Raw genomic sequence first — 18685 nt, 5'->3', positions numbered from 1 at the left:
AAAGGGCAGAAAATAAGGGCACACCGCAAGGGTATTTATGTCTTTTATTTTATGAAAAACAGAATTTACCCGGCATAAATGCCAGGTAGGTGATTACATCCAGCGTTAGCCTCTCTCCATCCTGCTCTGTCCTCTGGCCCATGTGGAAGTAAACAAGCCTAAATCTACTGACACTGAACCCTTAACTCTGTTGTTGTTGTTGTTCCAATGACTGACATTTACAGGAAGATAAACTATAAACAGCTCAAAAAAAGTATAAGAAAGATACAATAAACTGGCATGCGTCAAAGATAAAAAGTAAACATTTGTTTTCCAAAATATAAAAAGGAGTTATCTTTTCTTTTTTTTTTTTACCAGGGCCTAAAAATGAACTAGAAGATGTATATATAATTCCATATATTTATATATATATATATATTTATAGTTTTCAGTCTGTTTCTAAAAGATATCACTCTTGTATCTGGTAAACCCAATAGGGCTCAATGAAAATTATCATCAGGAAATTATGGAAGGGGGCAGGTGGGTGGGGGGGCACTAATAACGCTCAGAATAGACAGAACTCAGATATGGACAAAGAGCGTCTCAAAACCATCATAAACTTCATCCATTAGTGTTTTAATTAGTGTAGGTTAATGACCCTCCTGAATTTGGTTCTTTGAAGAAAATTAAGGCATACTGCATCTTGAAAGAGAACGGTTTTTTTTTAAAAAGGATGAGTGGCTAAATCAATTGCATCTAATTAAACAAATTATATATTCAATTTAAAACCAGAAGATTTAAATGAGGGAATGGTACATAACACACAGGCAGCACGGCAGGGGGGCTTGGAGCATGTATCAGGGCACTATATGATCATTCGTTGATTTAAAAAACAGAGAAGCTAACGAAATGTGAAACCTGCTGTTTTACATTCAGAAATCAATTTTGCATGACTATGACTAGAGGAAGACTTTGTGATTCATTTACCATCATCCAACACTGAGTGTCCGAGTTCTATTCTACAAAACAGCAATCAAGATTTTGCAGTAGAGAAAAGGTCCCTCATGGGACGGCCACTCCACGGCCGCTTCCTGCTAAGGAAGCCAGTAGCGATCGTGACGTCTGCCCTGTCAGGGTGGAGTTATTCAAAGTCGTATACATTCACTTCTGAAGACGGTGTAGCAAAGGAGGAAGACGTTGCGTTTTAATGCTCTGAACATCCAGCAGATGTTTGTTTCATCACAACCTTCCTGTGGAGCACTTCAACAAAACAGTTATGATGGAGGAGCAAAAACACCAAGTCTAAAACTCCGAAACAAACCAGTGCTCCGCTATAGGAGAGCGTGTGATACTGAGCAGATGTCGATTTACTAGATTACAGAGCCTTTTTTTTGTGAACATGCACACGCACACAGACACCATATGATTGACTTTTATAAACATAAAAGACAGTTCCGCCTAGCAATTCAAAAAGGAAAAGAAAATGCTAAAAACATAACTGCACTGATGGCACAAAGACTGGGTGTGGGGAGGCACAATTTAAAGAAAGAATGAAATAAAAAAATAAATACAGCACAGCCTGCAGGACAAAGAATGTGTTGATGGGTGAAGAGGGTTGGAGGATAACAAGGAAAAAGTTCTGTGAGCTTGTCCTCGATTTCCTGTACACACAAACACACACGGGCGCACACACACGCGCACCACTGGTTGCTTTGTAATGCCAGCTCATTTACAAATATCACTGGGTCAGGAAGGTTCTGTCGCCCGTCATTCCACAAATGTTTAAAAAAAAATCTTTGTTCGTAGTTTGGTTGATCTGGACATCCCTTTCAAAGTCAGTAGAAATAACTGATGTATTAATTTATTCTCCCTGTCCCCCCCTTAATGGTATTTTCCCCCCTCAAAAACAAACCCAAAAAAAAAAAAAAAAAAAAAAAAAAAAATCATGTTTTGACATGACGCATTTTTTTTTTCATTGTTTCTTTTTTTTTTCCTTTCTTATAAAAAGTCTCAGAGAAACAACCATGACCGCATACAACATTTAAAAAAAGGGAACCGAACCAAAATAAAAAGTAAAAATGAGAAGGAGAAGGGGTGAAGGGATCAGTCGGAGTCGCTGCTGTCCGAGGTGGAGCCTCCACCACTGCTACTGCTGCCTGAGTCCGAGGAGCTGCTGGAGGCGCTGAGGTGTGAGGGTCCTGAGGCCTGCCCGGAACCAGCCTTCTCTGGAGGACACAGGAGAACAGGCGTCACACACACGTGGGGCAGGAGAACCCCCCCCCCCCCCCTAACAAAACCACCGTCCTAGATTACTTGAGTCACTGCTGTGACTACACTGGCAGCAGTCTAACTTGTTGACAGGGATTCTCCAGACAAGAAATAAACACATAAATAAAGAAGTCACTGGTCTAACAGAGGCTCCATCCCTGCTTTAGCACATACACCAACGACTGACCAGCAGCTCCCCCTAGTGGCCACGACCAGAATCGATTTATTAGCCAGCTGCCAGTTTGGTTACACCTAAATTAAGCTGCTTCCAGTTTAGGAAAACGAATCTCTTCTGCTTAAGAGGAAACAACACAGTTGGAATGTAAATTTGTGCTTATGAAAAGGAGCTTCTGCTGACGTTCATTAAGTCATGAGTTAACGCCTGTAGTCGTGTGAAAAGGCAGCACTCTGACCAGCCCCCCCCCCCCCCCCCCCCCCCACACACCTCATCCTGTCTCATCACCCTGCATCATGGCCGCGTACAAGTCAGTAGGGCAGGTGAGCAGAAGTGTGAGCTTCTGCAAACCACAACCAGGCCAGGGGCTTCTCACACAGATCTCATGGGGTCTGCCGCTGGACTTACGTAAAGGTTTCCTCTGTTTCTTCTGTAAACAGGACTTGACGTATCGCTCCAGCTCGCGCAGCGTAGAGGGCTTGAGCGTCTCGAAGTCTATCTCGATCTCGTCGGGGTTGGAGTCCCGCAGCGAGGGCTCGCGGGACTGGATGATGTGCACCACCCGGCCGAGCTTCTCGCCGGGCAGCCGGTTGATGTCGAGACTGAGCTGTCTCTTCTCGTCGTACGTCATGGGCAGCGCCGCGTCCTCCCCGTCCGACTCGTAACCCGGGCCTCTGCCGCCTTTCTTTGGTTGCCTTAAAAAAAAAAAGAAAATAAACAAACAAAACAGGAGTGAAGTGACAGCAATTACAATCACCAGGCCCCTCCACCTAAACCTCGAGTGCTAGGCGTGGGATCTACAGCTGTGAGGAAAATAAACACTTGATCCAAATAAAGGTTGGTCGTCTGTGAGCGCACCTGTTGCCAGGGACGGTGCTGTTGGCCTTCCGGGCCGGGCCCTTCCTCTGCGGGGCCTGCGGTTTGGCCGCCTGGCCCGTCTTGGGCTTCTGCTCGTCGGGCTTGGCGGGCTTGTTCTCCTTCTTCTTCTTGTCCTTGTCCTTCTTTTCTTTCTTCTTCTTTGGTTTACTGACGGGCGCCTGCGAGAGCGCAGCCAGCTGCTCGTGGACGGCTTTCAGCTAGGGACAGAGGCCGGGAGGTCAGAGACTCAGGCCAAGCTAAGACCACAACAACTGCCAGAGACGAGACGGCACACCAGCTCATCTCGTCCGCTACAGATATCAGTCATGTGTATTAGGAGATAAGCACTTTTGCAAACAGCTCACACATTTAAAGCACCGAGACTGCTCCCAGTACAACCTTTGCTTACCCAGTGTTTTATTACCTATAGGTTTGGCTAATGCATTTGTCTATAGTTAATGGGTATGCTCCAGTTCAAGAGTCCAACTAAGGTAAAGTGAGATCAAGCACTCTTCAGGGTTTAGGTCTGTGGCACCTATTCAGGCAAGGCGAATGGTAAGATGGTATATCTTAGGGTTGGATCTGAACTCTGCAGGGTGGCACAAGCCCAGGATCAGAGAGGTGCACACCACCTCCAGGTTCCCTCTAACAAAACTGGAGTGGTTTTCCAGTTGTTTTCAATTTCAGTGAAACAGAACACCACCATTTAATGAAATTCATTTTATTAGGAGTAATATGCTTCATTTGTTTATTGTTTATCTATGGGCCACACTGAACAAGCAAACATCATGAACATTTATTTAATGCTGAAATGGAAAAGGAAGACGGACACAGAACCCAAAGGTGATCAATATTGTGCAAGCATGTTACAACAGATCTGTAAGTCTAACACTATCTGTCAATGCTGGCAATACAAAAGAAAACTCAAAGAAAAACAAAACTCTCTGGGTAGGTTTCCAGGAGAGAAATTGAAAACCTTGATTTCTCATCTAAGGGAAATAAGCTAAATTTAAAAAATACTGTTTTTAATCAACCCTGCAAGCAAAGAATGGCAATATCTACTTTTCAGAAACATTACAAGCCATTACAAAACATTACAATGTTAAAAGTGGACGCTTACCAAAAGTGTATAACCAATGAAATCGCAAAAGGTTTGGTAGAAGAGGTGTGTGTGTGTGTGTGTGTGAAGACAGACAGTAGGCTGACAGCAGAGAGGCCGGGCCCAGCGCGGGCCCGTGGAGTAGAGGGAGGTCGGACCTTGTTCTGAAACCCACCTGTTCCGCACCCACCTGTTCCTGCAGCTCAGCGAGCCGCGTGGCCCTCTCCTCCTCAGAGTCCGAGGTGTCGGAGGAGGAGTCCTCGCCGCTGCTCCCGCTGCTGGCCGTGCTCTTACTGACCACACCCGCACCACCCGCCGCCCCCGCCCTGCCCCCCTCCGCCACCTCATCCGGCATCTTCGCAAAGCGCATCTCAAACACGTCCTGTGCAGAGACGGAGCCGTTATAGGAGAGAGAGAGAAAAAAAAAAAGAAAAAAAAAAAAAAAAAAGACACGCGTCCAACAATCAGCAAATACCACAAACAAAAACAAACAAACAAACAAACAAGACGATACTTACTTGTAGTTTTCGGGCCATGGCTACGACCTCATGATCAGGGGGGTTGTACTTGTAACAATTTGAGAACATTAATCGCACATCCGTAGCAAAGCTCTGTGCGTCCTCGTATTCCCGATTGTCCATCTTTTTCTGCAACACGTACACAAGACTACATTAACCTGGAAATCACGCTCAAATCGGCACATCGATTACGCCCTAAATAAACATGGCAACACATCTGTGTAACGAAAAAGCCCCTTAAGAGCGGCTTGCATGGGAGTCTGAGCTACGCACTTTGACGGTGCTCAAGTCCATGGGGTGTTTGATGATGTCGTGGTAGTCGTGCAGCTCCAGCGCCTCCGCGTCCACGGGCTTGTAGAAGGGCCAGGCGTAGGCAGCATGCTTCTTGGACAGCATTTCTTTGAGGATGGTGTCGCAGTGCTTGAGGTGGTCGGAGAGCCGGCCGCGCTTGCCGGCGTGCGGGCCCCCTTCCCCGTCCTCCAGGTCCTTCTTGGGGGGTTTGATGGGGCGGCCGGTGCTTTCGCGCCGCGAGGCCATCTTGCCCTCGGACGGAGGCGTGGGCGACTGGCTGCGGCTGGCTGTGATGGCGGACGTGGTGGGGGTAGTGGTGTCCGCTTTCCTCTTTACCCCCTTCTTCTGGGAGACAGAAAAGAGCGCGCACACACACACACGGTGAGGTACCGTCACAGACGGGCTTCTGGACCCCAAGGCACGCGTGTTCTGGTCTCTTGGTGTCGTGACTTACTTTGACGACAGGCTGCGATGACGGTACGCTGGCCATGATGGAAGTGGCGGTGGTGTTCTGTACACAGGGCGTGCTGGCCATGATGGACGTGGCCGTGGTGTTCTGTACAGAGGGCGTGCTGGCCGTGAGCGGGGGCACCGGCGGAGAGGAGATGACCGGTGTCTGAGAGCCCGGGGGTGTGGCCACCGGGAATATGGAAGGCGGTGAGCCGGAAGACACTGCCCCTTCCTGCTGGCCTGCGTTCAGGCCGGTACACACGTCTATATGCAAACGATACAGTGTAGAGACTTGGTCACAGGGCCCAGGCTGTAATTCATACACAACATGCTGCAAGCTGATATACCACCACAGCGGCACTTACGAGAGTTGTGATCCAGCAGAAGTTGTACCTCTACTGTAATGTCTGGAGTCCAGCACATGCTGTGTTAACATTTACTGGCCTATTTTGTCAGTTATCCCACTTGGCCAACGTGCAGGTGTTAGCACGGCTGGGTCTCTTTACCTGGGCCAGGTTTGCGGCCTTTGCCCTTAGGGGCAGGAGGGAGCAGCTCCACCTCGTCTTGGGGCATCAAGGCCACCTTCTGCAGGAAGATCTTCTCCAGCGCTTGGGCCATCAGAACAATGTCGTCTGTCGGCTAATCGATCAGGAAAACGCACAAAGATGAAACCCCAGACAAAGCTAATCAATCAGGAAAACGCACAAAGATGAAACCCCAGACAAAACCTCAAGTTGCCCCAACACAGATACAATCTTATTTACACACACAGGTTTATAGAAAGTGCAGCCCTGGAGGTTGGCGGTGTGATGGAGTGAGAGCTGATCCAGCTGGAGGTGAAGGCACGCACCTTATTATAGATGTAACAGTTGGTGAACATGGTGTTGAAGTCCTGCATGCACTCACTGGCGCTCCAGTAGTACACACTCTCCAGCCTCTTCTTTATAGTCCCCATGTCCATCGGGTTCTTTATTATCTTGTGATAGTCCTAATAGACAAGAGACAACATGCTTAAAATTAAACTGTTTTTTGGACCTCCAAAAAATATCCAGAATAAAAACACAAGAGGGAGGATGTTTTCCAGCATAAATATGACAGTTACTATCAGAAATGTTCAGGAAATGGACTTCAGAACTGTTGCATAAACTACATAACTGCTCATATACAATCCAGAGCTGCAAACAACTGTGGATACGTTTACTTTAGTCCAGCCTACAGTGATCTCACACAGAGCACTACATCTGCATAGGTTCATTATTTATAATGACAGGGAAAAAATCGCAAGATTTAGGTTTAGGAGAACAACGCAGCTGTGGCGAAACCAAACGCGAGGAGTAGCTCCACCATCACTCACCGGCAGCCCCAGCTTGACGGCGTCCACGGGCTGGTAGAAAGGCCACGCGAACTGGTGCTTCCACAGCGTCTTGACCACAACATTCTGCATGTACTGCAGCTGATTGGTCTTGCGGCCAGGTTTGGCGGGGTTGGTCACCTCGGGAGGCGGGGGGTTAAGGATCTGAGGAGGCTCTGGAGTTGGCGACGTGACATCCGACATCTCGCTTCAGCACAACACCTGCAGCGTCAGGTGGCTTGCCCGCTCTGCACACGGCCGGTGTAGATAAAGGAGATCTTCTGCAGACGCTCTATCTGGTTTTCTCTCTCTTTTTGTGCTCATCCAAGGGGGACTACATCCTACTTCAGAACATGACCATGTAACCTCTAGGATAAAAAGAAACAAAAACTGTGGATTCTTACAAGCATTTATGATGATCTGAGAGAGGCAGGATATCACAATGCACACTGCAATAAACAAGACTACCACATGTCTAACTACCATATGCCTGAACATGTTTCTTGGAGAAATAAAAAAAAAGGCCCAACAGCAGCACGCACCTAAGTAAATATCTTTAATCTAAGCTCTTCATCCAAAGTAGAAGGGAGAAAAACACCAGCTAATCGACTTTACAACATAGACTCTCACAACATTAATCTAATATTTACAAGCACGCGTTCAGAGACATTACTTTTTTATTCGTACATCTACATAAAAGCAGAAACAAGCTATTGTGATTATTTTAATCGTGCACTTGTGAGCTCGTTTTGACAGCAGCACAGTGGCTAACTGCTGAAGTTACGTCCGTCACCTTTGGCCAATCTCTTCACCACAGAGAAACTTTCCCACCGTCAGACTCGTGATTTGAGTGAACACCGTCTAAACACAAAATCGTATTAACAGCCGTCGGCCTTTAAAATCGCCCCGACGTGTGTGTGTGTGTGTGTGTGTGTGCGGGAGGCTCCGTCGACTAGCCAGCCGGCTAACGTTGACCTCCCGCGTAAACACTGGCGCTAACTAGCCAGCAGCGCGCTCGCGACACCCGCGCGGCTACACCAACCTCGCCCGCTTCATTCACCCGTAAAGCGGAAAATAAAACACGAAACGTCGCGTTAAAGCGACAATAATAATACAAAATAACACGCCTTGACCGAAACTTACTCCAAACACGACCTATAAATCCAACATTCACAATTAAGACTCCCTCATAGCTGAGCTAACCCAGCTAAGCTAAGCTATCTAGCCCGTTTCTCCGCACGCGCAGCTAGCGCGAGACGAGCTGCTAGCTCCGTTCTAGCTACACCGTTAGCTCGGATCAACCTTAAATACATTCGTTTTAAAACACGACGCGTACATTAACACAAACACTGACCTCAGTCTCGGGCCAAGAAAGTGTGCGACAGAAGAGGGGGACCAAAATAAGGCAGAATCCGCACACAACGCGCCGCACGGTTTTATGGAGGGAAATGTTGTTAGCCACCTAGCTTCGCCTCACAGGGAGACGCAGCTAACGCGGCCACATCCATCAAAACATGGCGGGGACTTTTAGCGGACTAGCCGAGTTAGCCATCTTGCTAGCAAATGTAGTCCATCCGAATGGCTGTTAAAAGCTTAATTTTTTATATATTTTTTAAAGAGTCGGCTATACGAGCTAATTGCTTTGGGTGTTCAATTAAAAGTTGAGAGAAAACAACACCACACCCCCCTTACCCAATTAAATATTTTTTCGTGAAGTCGCAAGCGGGCGGACATGAGCGTTAATTCGCATCATACCGTCGGAGCGCAGTCGAGTCTTTTCTTGTATTGTCGCGCGAACACACACACACACACACACACACACACACACACACACACACACACACGGAGCTTTGTTGAAAACAGCGCCGAGCTGCTTAGCTTTAGCCGAGCACAACACACACACCTAAGCGCAACGGTGGCGACCCTGGAACGTCGCCGCCTTCACCCTCCGCTACGCACAGTACACTAGGAATTTGAAAAGAAAATATTGGCAAATTACTTTTCTCGTGGGCTCCGAGGGGAGGTTGGCTGGCGGCGGTCCGGCTCGCTCCTCTCTTATTGGGAGGCTTGGGTTAGCAGCGCGGAGATGAGGTGCGAGGGGCGATCTGCGCATGCGCGCTGGCGCCCCGCTTCACTTCTCAGCCCTTTTGAGTCGCGCCTCCTTTACCTGTTTTGAAGTTGATCTGTCGCTTTTTCCCCCGCCCGGCATCGCTGCGTGAATCTGGGTTTTCGTTAAGGAAAACACTGTAAAATTCAGATTTTTAAAAAAAGAAATAAATGTATTTGTTCGTTCGCGTGCATTCGCATTGCCTCGTTAAAGTAAGAAATGAGTGTTCCCACTGGCAATGAGTGGTCTTGAGTTACGCATAATTTACAAATTACAAGCTTGGGACTTGGTACAAATCTACATTCAATAGGCAACACTATTGCATGTAGTTTTGTACCAAGTCCCAAGCTTCTTTTCTTTTTAATTGTTGACTGTTAAGTCAGAGATTATCAAATAATTCCGCTTTTAATGGTTAACGAAGGACGGACGAGGATGTCATCTTCCTAAACTGTGCGTGTTTCATCATAATGAACTGCAACTGTCTATAAAATGTGTTTAATACTATATTCTGGACGTCCAAGCGTCTAAAGTGAACCCCGTGTGATAAATTAGTCCTTTCAGGCTTGCCGTTGTGCTCCATCTCTGGCCCTCCAACGTCGCGCATGCGCACTAGCAGACTACATGCCACATTTCCCCGCCTGAGCCTGTGGTCGAGAAGGGACTGGTCCTCCATCAAAACCTCGCACGCTTAGTAATTCAATGTAAACAGAAAACGTGCTATATATGTATATTTTTTTATAAATAATCAAAAGGTCCGTTTCATGATAGACTCCTCGGGTCCACGCATACGTTTCAAAAGACCCGCGTACACACACAGCTCGACGGTGAGTGCTGGTCGTCCTTTATTGTTTGAATGGATGTGGAGCCGAGAAGTGCATGTGCATGGAGAATGGAGATCCGCCAGTCTGAGACTATAACGGTAGCCTGCTAGCTAACGGCAGCTAGCCACATAGTCTGGGGGAACGCGATACGAAACGTTTGGCGGGTTTTTTTGTTGTTGTTATCGATTTGGCTATGCAAATAGTAAACAACGTAAACAATCGACTGTTTACCGGCGCGCGAACGCCAAGATTCATTAATATGAATGGGACGTACGAGCGTTACCATGGCTATAGCACCCGCTAGCTAACCAGAGAGCGCCCGCTAGCTAACCAGAGAGCGCCCGCTAGCTAACCAGAGAGCGCCCGCTAGCTAACCAGAGAGCGCCCGCTAGCTAACCAGAGAGCGCCCGCTAGCTAACCAGGCATCGCCCGCTAGCTAACCAGGCATCGCCCGCTAGCTAACCAGGCATCGCCCGCTGGCTAACCAGGCATCGCCCGCTGGCTAACCAGGCATCGCCCGCTGGCTAACCAGGCAGCGCCCGCTGGCTAACCAGGCAGCGCCCGCTAGCTAACCTGATAGCGCCCGCTAGCCTATCTGATAGCGCCCGCTAGCCTATCTGATAGCGCCCGCTAGCCTATCTGATAGCGCCCGCTAGCCTATCTGATAGCGCCCGCTAGCTAACCTGATAGCGCCCGCTAGCTAACCAGGTAGCGCCCGCTAGCTAACCAGGTAGCGCCCGCTAGCTAACCAGGTAGCGCCCGCTTGCTAACCAGGTAGCGCCCGCTTGCTAACCAGGTAGCGCCCGCTTGCTAACCAGGTAGCGCCCGCTTGCTAACCAGGTAGCGCCCGCTAGCTAACCTGATAGCGCCCGCTAGCTAACCAGGTAGCGCCCGCTAGCTAACCAGGTAGCGCCCGCTAGCTAACCTGGTAGCGCCCGCTAGCTAACCTGGTAGCGCCCGCTAGCTAACCTGGTAGCGCCCGCTAGCTAACCTGGTAGCGCCCGCTAGCTAACCTGGTAGCGCCCGCTAGCTAACCTGGTAGCGCCCGCTAGCTAACCAGGCAGCGCCCGCTAGCTAACCAGGCAGCGCCCGCTAGCTAACCAGGCAGCGCCCGCTAGCTAACCTGAGAGCGCCCGCTAGCTAACCTGAGAGCGCCCGCTAGCTAACCTGAGAGCGCCCGCTAGCTAACCTGAGAGCGCCCGCTAGCTAACCTGAGAGCGCCCGCTAGCTAACCTGAGAGCGCCCGCTAGCTAACCTGAGAGCGCCCGCTAGCTAACCTGAGAGCGCCCGCTAGCTAACCTGAGAGCGCCCGCTAGCTAACCTGAGAGCGCCCGCTAGCTAACCTGAGAGCGCCCGCTAGCTAACCTGAGAGCGCCCGGTAGTGTGTTATGTTTCCCCCCTTTTCCACCCCCTCTCAGGCCCTCTTCGTGTAGCAGGCTGGGGGAAGTGAAGACCCATAACTCGGTGTTTGGGTTTAATCGCTAAATTAGTGCGCTGTGGAAACGGGTCAGCGGGGGAGTTCTCGCGTTATGTGAGCTAGCGAACCCGTAGGTCCTCCGGTATATCGTGGCCTGAGTGTTGGCTAGCACACTAGCTAACGGTCGAGTTGGAGTAGATAGCTAGTTAACGTTAGCTAGCTAACCAAGTAATGGACGTGCAGTTAACGGACAGGGGCTTTATCCGGCTATCTGTGCAGTGGTTTAACTGTAGGAGTAATAATTAATCCGTTTTAGACTCAAGACGTCAAATACTCAGTGTACTAATGTTTGCTTTTTTTAATTTAATTTAACGTTCGTTGTGAGCTTCAGTGGAATGTGTTGATTGTTTTGACGAAACCCATATATACTAAACAAGATGATAGCTGATAGGGTGGATTTTTGTAGCGAGCTATTATTTTCACTATAATAATGAATTATTATAATAATGAATTATCAATAATGATTATTGTACACCTTTTTAGTGTGGAGTGTCTGTGTTTGTGACATACCTGTGAGACCAGCCAGGTGACAAATGTGAACTAAGCCAAATTAAGTACAGAACAAGTTTTACAAGATGGCTGGATATCAAAGCAAGTTACACAAAATTAAGAGCTGGTTGGACCAAAATTTAAAAGGAATCTTAAGGACCACATTCCTTATATTGTCACAGTGTCTGTCCTGCAAAAACCTCCATCACACCCCCTTCAAGGGGTGGTTTAGGGGGTAATCAAATTTACAGTTACCTCACATATAGTCCTCAGCTAAAAAGGTTGATGTCCAAATTGTTTGGCCTTTAGTTCCTAGTATGACATGTTGTTATAAATGTCCTGGACAGATCCGTTTGAGATTATTAAATGACTTAACACTGAGGCAAGTGTGCAGTGATTTCAGTCAATATATTTAACATGGATACCTGTTTTTTTTTTTTTTTTTTTGAGCACCAAAGATATGAATAATTTGCTATTAACAAATATGAAGATAATGTTAAACATTGGGCACTGTTACATAGGGCATATTTCTTATTTTCTGATGTCGGTGTTCATTTTAAAAGGTAATATACAAAATAATGTTCATCAGCCAGATGTTTTGGTTAAAGTTCCCCAGGAATGGGCCAGAAGGCTCATTTCATTACATGGGTGTTTCCTTACATTTGAGACACCGTGTATATACATTCGATGGTGTTTGCTGAGGTGAACCCTGCTTCTCGAAATCCAGTCCCTGCTACTCGGTCACTATGGCAACCGAAGAAAAGAAACCAGAGACGGAGGCCACGAAGACGCAAGCTTCGTCGGCCGCCTCTGCCAGCCAGAGCAAGGTGAGAGCGTGCGTCACGAGAACGCCACACGGCGACCGCCTCGAGAACAGATGCAGTTGTGTTGAAGCTCCTGCACTGACCCTAACCCCATGAGACACACGTCCTGTTGTTTCTAGAGATATTGGGATTGTTTTATTTTTTTAGTCTATTGTCAACTTTCTTTTATTAGATTTGTTCTTATACGTCAGTAGCTTTTTAAAAATTATTTTGAGTCATTATTTCCCCAGTTAGTTTTTCCTCGTGTAGTGATATAGACGGGAGGCAAGGCGTCGAGCTGCTGTTTGTCATTTCAGGATTAGAGGAAGGATGCGACCACCTAATTTCCTTAACTGTCTTTAATCTTTCTTCCTGATCTAGTCTGCACCAGTGAAGCCAAACTACACCCTGAAATTTACACTAGCTGGCCATACAAAAGCAGTGTCCTCTGTGAAGTTCAGTCCGAGCGGCGAATGGCTTGCTAGTTCATGTAAGTGGATTCGTCAGTTTATTAACAAGTTACATGGTCTTCCAGCACAGCATTATGGGAATAATCCCCCCCCCCCACACACACACACCCCAATGTGATAATCAATACTGACTTCTTTTTATCTTTTCAGCTGCTGATAAACTAATCAAAATATGGGGTGCATATGATGGGAAATTCGAGAAGACAATATCTGGGCACAAACTTGTAGGTTGACTAAAAGAGGCCAATTTAACTGCCACGACTGGTTTCATCTGTGACTCATCACTGGTTACTGCCTCTGCTCAGGGCATCTCGGACGTGGCCTGGTCCTCAGACTCCAACCTCCTTGTCTCAGCATCCGATGACAAGACCCTGAAAATCTGGGACGTCAGCTCCGTAAGTTACCCAGCATGGAGCAAAACTCTGACCCAGAAAGCCCCAGCGTGGGTGGTACAGGCTAGCCATCAGTAAGAAGATGGGGTGCCCAACACTACAGGCTTGAGTGCTAACCCTGATCTGTCGTCTCGTTCATAGAGGCCTTTAGGAGTGTCTGAATATTAGATACATGAATGAACTAAACACATTACATATAAACCAAATATTTTCCTTCTTCAAAATGTGACAAAGCTGCACATCGTACATTTGCAGAAAATCAAAATTTTGCTTAATGAAATTAAATGTGCCATATTTATCTATTGTGAATTTACACCCCAATTTGTCCTCCACATTTACCCATCTGTGCAATTAGAATACACACATACACACACACACTAGTGATTACTAGGGGGCTGTGGATCACACATGCCCAGAGCAGCACCCGGGGAGCAGTAGGGGTTAAGTGCCTTGCTCAAGAGCACCTCAGTCATGGCCTCAGGCCTGAGAATCAAACCCACGACCCTCTGGTCACAAGACCAGTTCCCTACCACAATACCATGACTGCCCCTACAAAGTTAGCAGTTGCTTCACTACAGGCTATCAGAGCTGTGTCAAAAACAAAACAATGTTCTGTGCCAAGAAGCCTGTTCTTGGGCGTTTTTATTTTAACTGTGATGCTTTTATTTCAACAGGGAAAATGCTTGAAAACTTTAAAGGGCCACAGCAACTATGTATTTTGCTGTAATTTCAACCCCCAGTCCAACCTCATTGTGTCTGGATCAGTAAGTCCTTTAAATAAAACCTTTCCCTGGGTCACCTCCCATTAGACATAGGAGCGTTCTGTTGTACTCCATGTAAACGTGACCCCTCCATTTTGCTCATTAGTTTGACGAGAGTGTTCGGATATGGGATGTTAAGACAGGGAAGTGTCTGAAGACGTTGCCGGCCCATTCGGACCCAGTCTCCGCAGTGAGTACCCACCTCCCCCTACATTCTAACCAGGCTAGTCATCCGAATTAAATGGTCTTGCTAAGGTTTGGAAAATTCCGGAAAAGTGATGGAATTTAAAAGCATCCATTTCCAAACCCAGAACATAATGATTGAAAATGATTGAAACATTTGATTCTCTGGTACTCTGCTGTAATACAAGGCATTACATTGTTAAATGCTTAAATTGTGTTCCCTTTTCATTAAACAGTTAATGAACCTTGTAAATAGCCTGACAACCTAAAAAGTCTGGAAAGTTACTAAAGTAATCTGGAAAATATCTTGAGAAGGTCAGGACTTCATGAGGACAGTGCAGGAACCTGGGAATAGTTCCGCGGGAGCAGTGGTGTGAGTCTCAAAGACTTATGTGGCGAGCTGATCTGTAGGGCGTGTCTCTCTCCTGTGTCATCACTCCCGTTTCGTTTCAGGTCCATTTTAACAGAGATGGATCTCTGATTGTGTCCAGCAGTTATGATGGGCTCTGGTGAGTGAACGCCATAGTGAGTCAGAGCTGACTGGCAGCACTGTAATACGTAGTCTAAGTAGCTCTTAAATAAGAAGAGTGGGTGATGTTGAGACTGAACACATAACTGTTGTGAATATGTCAACAGCCGCATTTGGGACACAGCATCAGGCCAGTGCCTTAAAACACTAATTGGTAAGTTTGTCTCAGTTCAGTAGGTCACGGCATGTTGCCAAAGCCTTCAAGTGTTCAAGCTAAACAGAGAAACAAATATTAATAGGATGGTTTTCGTCTAGCTTGTGCGAGTGCCCTAACTCTGCGTGTACTTTTCAGACGATGACAACCCCCCTGTGTCCTTTGTGAAGTTTTCTCCCAACGGCAAATATATTCTGGCTGCCACGCTGGATAAGTGAGTATCTGGCCTCCTGCTGCGCTGGGCTCAGACTCCGCGCTGCTGCTTGGCATTTTAAGGCAATTTTTAGTCTGACAAATATTGGTTTTGTGTCTCGGGGCAAGTTGTAAGAAAAACTGGGAACCCCTGATATTTGAAATGTAAAGATGTGTTTTCTTTATAGCACTCTGAAGCTTTGGGACTACAGCAAAGGCAAGGTGAGACTGAGAGGGTTTTTTTTTCTGTCAGCCAGTTTTTGTGTCTACATCTTGAATTGCAGACGGTATGCTTGTGATGTCCTAAACACTTCCTAAATCTAGCCTACCAGTGCTAAGATCAAAGGGGTGAAAGAGAAGGGTGATAAGGGTGAAGGAGAAGGGTGATAAGGGTGAAGGAGAAGGGTGATAAGGGTGAAGGAGAAGGGTGATGAGGGTGAAGGAGAAGGGTGATGAGGGTGAAGGAGAAGGGTGATGAGGGTGAAGGAGAAGGGTGATGAGGGTGAAGGAGAAGGGTGATGAGGGTGAAGGAGAAGGGTGATGAGGGTGAAGGAGAAGGGTGATGAGGGTGAAGGAGAAGGGTGATGAGGGTGAAGGAGAAGGGTGATGAGGGTGAAGGAGAAGGGTGATGAGGGTGAAGGAGAAGGGTGATGAGGGTGAAGGAGAAGGGTGATGAGGGTGAAGGAGAAGGGTGATGAGGGTGAAGGAGAAGGGTGATGAGGGTGAAGGAGAAGGGTGATGAGGGTGAAGGAGAAGGGTGATGAGGGTGAAGGAGAAGGGTGATGAGGGTGAAGGAGAAGGGTGATGAGGGTGAAGGAGAAGGGTGATGAGGGTGAAGGAGAAGGGTGATGAGGGTGAAGGAGAAGGGTGATAAGGAGTGAGAGAAGGGTGATAAGGGTGAAGGAGAAGGTGAGCACCGGGATGCCGGCGCTGAGGAGCCGGGTGCTCGGGAGCCGGAGGCCGGATGACGGGAGAAGGCGGTGATGAGGGTGAAGGAGAGGTGCTGCGGTGAGAAGCGGGAGCGGTGACGGAGCAGGGTGCTGCGGTGAAGGAGAAGGGTGATGAGGGTGAAGGAGAAGGGTGATAAGGGTGAAGGAGAAGGGTGATAAGGGTGAAGGAGATCTGGTGTAACCTCTGCTAAACCACGTGGTATGCTTAATTTCACTCTTCTGTCATCGTTTAGTGTTTGAAAACCTACACCGGTCACAAAAACGAGAAGTACTGCATATTTGCCAATTTCTCGGTCACAGGTGGTAAGGTGAGTGTTGGCCAGTCATCAGCACTTTTCTCAGTTTTAGATGGAAATAATTGCTTCTCATAATGGATACATGTTCTTGCTGAATGCTGTTTATATTAAGCCAGTTTTAAAACATTTGATTGGTATATATAATGCAAACTATATAAGAGTACCCTCATTTCCTTCTCAGTGGATTGTCTCTGGATCAGAAGACAACATGGTTTATATCTGGAACTTGCAGACCAAGGAGATCGTACAGAAACTACAGGGTCACACAGGTAAACAAACAGCCTGGCAGAAATCTCTCTCCTGAGGGACATGGCTTCTCACCTGGCTGAATGAAGGTTAGGTGTACACAATAAGAAAATAAATTAATACCCATGAAATCTCTCTCCTCATGTTCTAGATGTGGTGATCTCGACTGCGTGCCACCCCACAGAAAACATCATTGCATCAGCAGCTCTAGAAAATGACAAGACCATCAAACTGTGGAAGAGCGACTGCTAAACTCGCACACACTTCAGCTTATTTTATTAGTACTTTTTTTGTTTGGTTGTCTTCTTTTTTTTTTATTTTGTACTTGTGAGTCTTGGGGGAACTTCTGTCAGCAAAAAGATTAGGCCATACCATCTATGGCGGGCTTGGTGTAGTCTTGGCACAAGGGCTGGTAAAAGCACAGGCTCAGAGGCCCCTCCCCCCAGAGAGGCCCCTCCCCCCAGTCTCCACCTTTTCTCCCTGCCTCTGCCTTACCCAAACACAAGCTGGATGTTTGCTTCTCTTTTGTCAATTAAACCCTCAGACCCTTAGTGAGTGTTGGCAGTCTTTGACCTTTTAGATCGAGGCAGCTTTAAACAAACACTCAAATCTTATTCGTGACCTTTATTAGAAGGCACTACTCTTGAGTCAATGTTATGAATTGGCATAAGCCACAAGTGAGCTATGGTGCACATGTAGGAGCCATCATGACTAGTCCCACTATAGACCCAGTGCTCCCAGTTTAAGATGGGGTGCTGGATGAGTGTCGCCCTGTTACCATCTGCCTCGAGGCGTCAGATGCCAGTAGTGACAGAATGTGTTACAAGATTTGCCTCAAGTGTGAGGTGCTTCATGTGTTGAAGTACATTGTCATTGTTACCTGATTTGTGTTGAACGGTGCCAATTATGACTGACAAGATTTCTGTACAGCGCTCAATCTGACCCCCCCACCCCGCATCCTGTAGTTACACAGGCTGTTTGGGGTGGTTACATTGGCTTACAGTTTGTCTTAATTTTGGAGAATTTTGTACTGTAGCTAACATCCCAGAAACAAGAATCAAAGATGGACAGTGTTGAACAGTTTGTGTCCCAGTTTTATTTATATGTGAGACATTTACCACCTTTGCATTTTGTGGAATGGCACCATATCCATCCTGCAGTTAGATAGTGTTGTGAGGTGCAACTACAGCTTGTTGGGGGTGATTTCAAACTAATGAACCCTAGCGAGTGTTGAAACACTCACTTTCTGAAGCATTCAGAAGCATATGCCCACCGGGTAAGACTGACATGACAAATTCCAGGGACATTAAGACAAACGCAAATTGAATTATGTCAAAGGCAGCAGCTACTTTCAAGTTTTTTCAGGATATATTTGAACAGCATATGAAGATATACCTACTCCATTTGGGCTTGATACATTTTTTTTAACCTACTTGCAAACCTCAGTTAGACAGCAATGCATAGTTACATATGCCACAATACTGTGTGACCAAATGCAGAGGTGGAAAGTTTTTGAAACCTTCGTGTTCTGTACATATTTGCAGCTTCTCTGTTTAACATTCTTTCTGTCCTGTGGTCTTACTGTGTCTAATAGCTGGTACAGTAGTTGTGTACAAAGCTTTTGTTTTCCTGCGTTATGGAAGCCAAGGCTGGCCCCTCCTCTGCCCTGTTCACTCCTCTGTGTTCTCCCGAGTTTCATTGCAGTGTGGACGGCTGCATGAGAAATTCAATTGTGATCTGTATTGCATTTAGTCACTCTGGACTTGACCTGTGACTCAATAAATAATTTTTTTTTAATTTTATTTTTTATGTATTTGAAGTTTTTG

At 47.0% G+C, this 18685-nt stretch overlaps 2 protein-coding genes across 9 annotated transcripts; one reads left to right on the top strand and one right to left on the bottom strand.

Moving 5' to 3' along the window:
- Positions 1 to 335: 335 nt before the first annotated feature.
- brd3a (bromodomain containing 3a) lies at positions 336 to 9168 on the bottom strand. Of its 8 annotated transcripts, none has more exons than XM_076996181.1 (11): positions 8989 to 9168; positions 6993 to 7357; positions 6489 to 6626; positions 6145 to 6277; positions 5643 to 5902; positions 5171 to 5533; positions 4898 to 5026; positions 4570 to 4761; positions 3281 to 3498; positions 2831 to 3117; positions 336 to 2204 (listed from the first exon to the last, which is right to left on the bottom strand). In XM_076996181.1, the coding sequence occupies exons 2-11, from the start codon at positions 7191 to 7193 to the stop codon at positions 2083 to 2085; spliced, it is 2043 nt and encodes a 680-aa protein (XP_076852296.1). In that variant the 5' UTR covers positions 7194 to 7357; positions 8989 to 9168; the 3' UTR covers positions 336 to 2082. The 8 variants fall into 8 exon arrangements, with proteins under 8 accessions (XP_076852296.1, XP_076852289.1, XP_076852295.1 ...); XM_076996174.1 differs by having other exon boundaries at positions 4555 to 4761; positions 8989 to 9163; XM_076996180.1 differs by having other exon boundaries at positions 4555 to 4761; positions 5171 to 5530; positions 8989 to 9163.
- Positions 9169 to 9671: 503 nt separating this feature from the next.
- Positions 9672 to 18661, top strand: LOC143505589 (WD repeat-containing protein 5). Its single transcript, XM_076996182.1, has 14 exons — positions 9672 to 9920; positions 12611 to 12710; positions 13068 to 13176; positions 13307 to 13380; positions 13462 to 13551; positions 14223 to 14312; positions 14416 to 14499; positions 14946 to 15001; positions 15129 to 15175; positions 15314 to 15389; positions 15556 to 15589; positions 16551 to 16625; positions 16795 to 16882; positions 17011 to 18661. Exons 2-14 carry the CDS (start codon positions 12630 to 12632, stop codon positions 17109 to 17111), a joined length of 1005 nt encoding a protein of 334 aa, XP_076852297.1. The 5' UTR covers positions 9672 to 9920; positions 12611 to 12629; the 3' UTR covers positions 17112 to 18661.
- The last annotated feature ends 24 nt before the right edge of the window (positions 18662 to 18685 follow it).

The sequence above is a fragment of the Brachyhypopomus gauderio genome, unplaced genomic scaffold, assembly GCF_052324685.1.
Source record: "Brachyhypopomus gauderio isolate BG-103 unplaced genomic scaffold, BGAUD_0.2 sc386, whole genome shotgun sequence".
NCBI lineage: Eukaryota > Metazoa > Chordata > Actinopteri > Gymnotiformes > Hypopomidae > Brachyhypopomus > Brachyhypopomus gauderio.
Note: the sequence above shows the minus strand (reverse complement) of the source record. Positions and strands in the feature narration are given on the sequence as shown.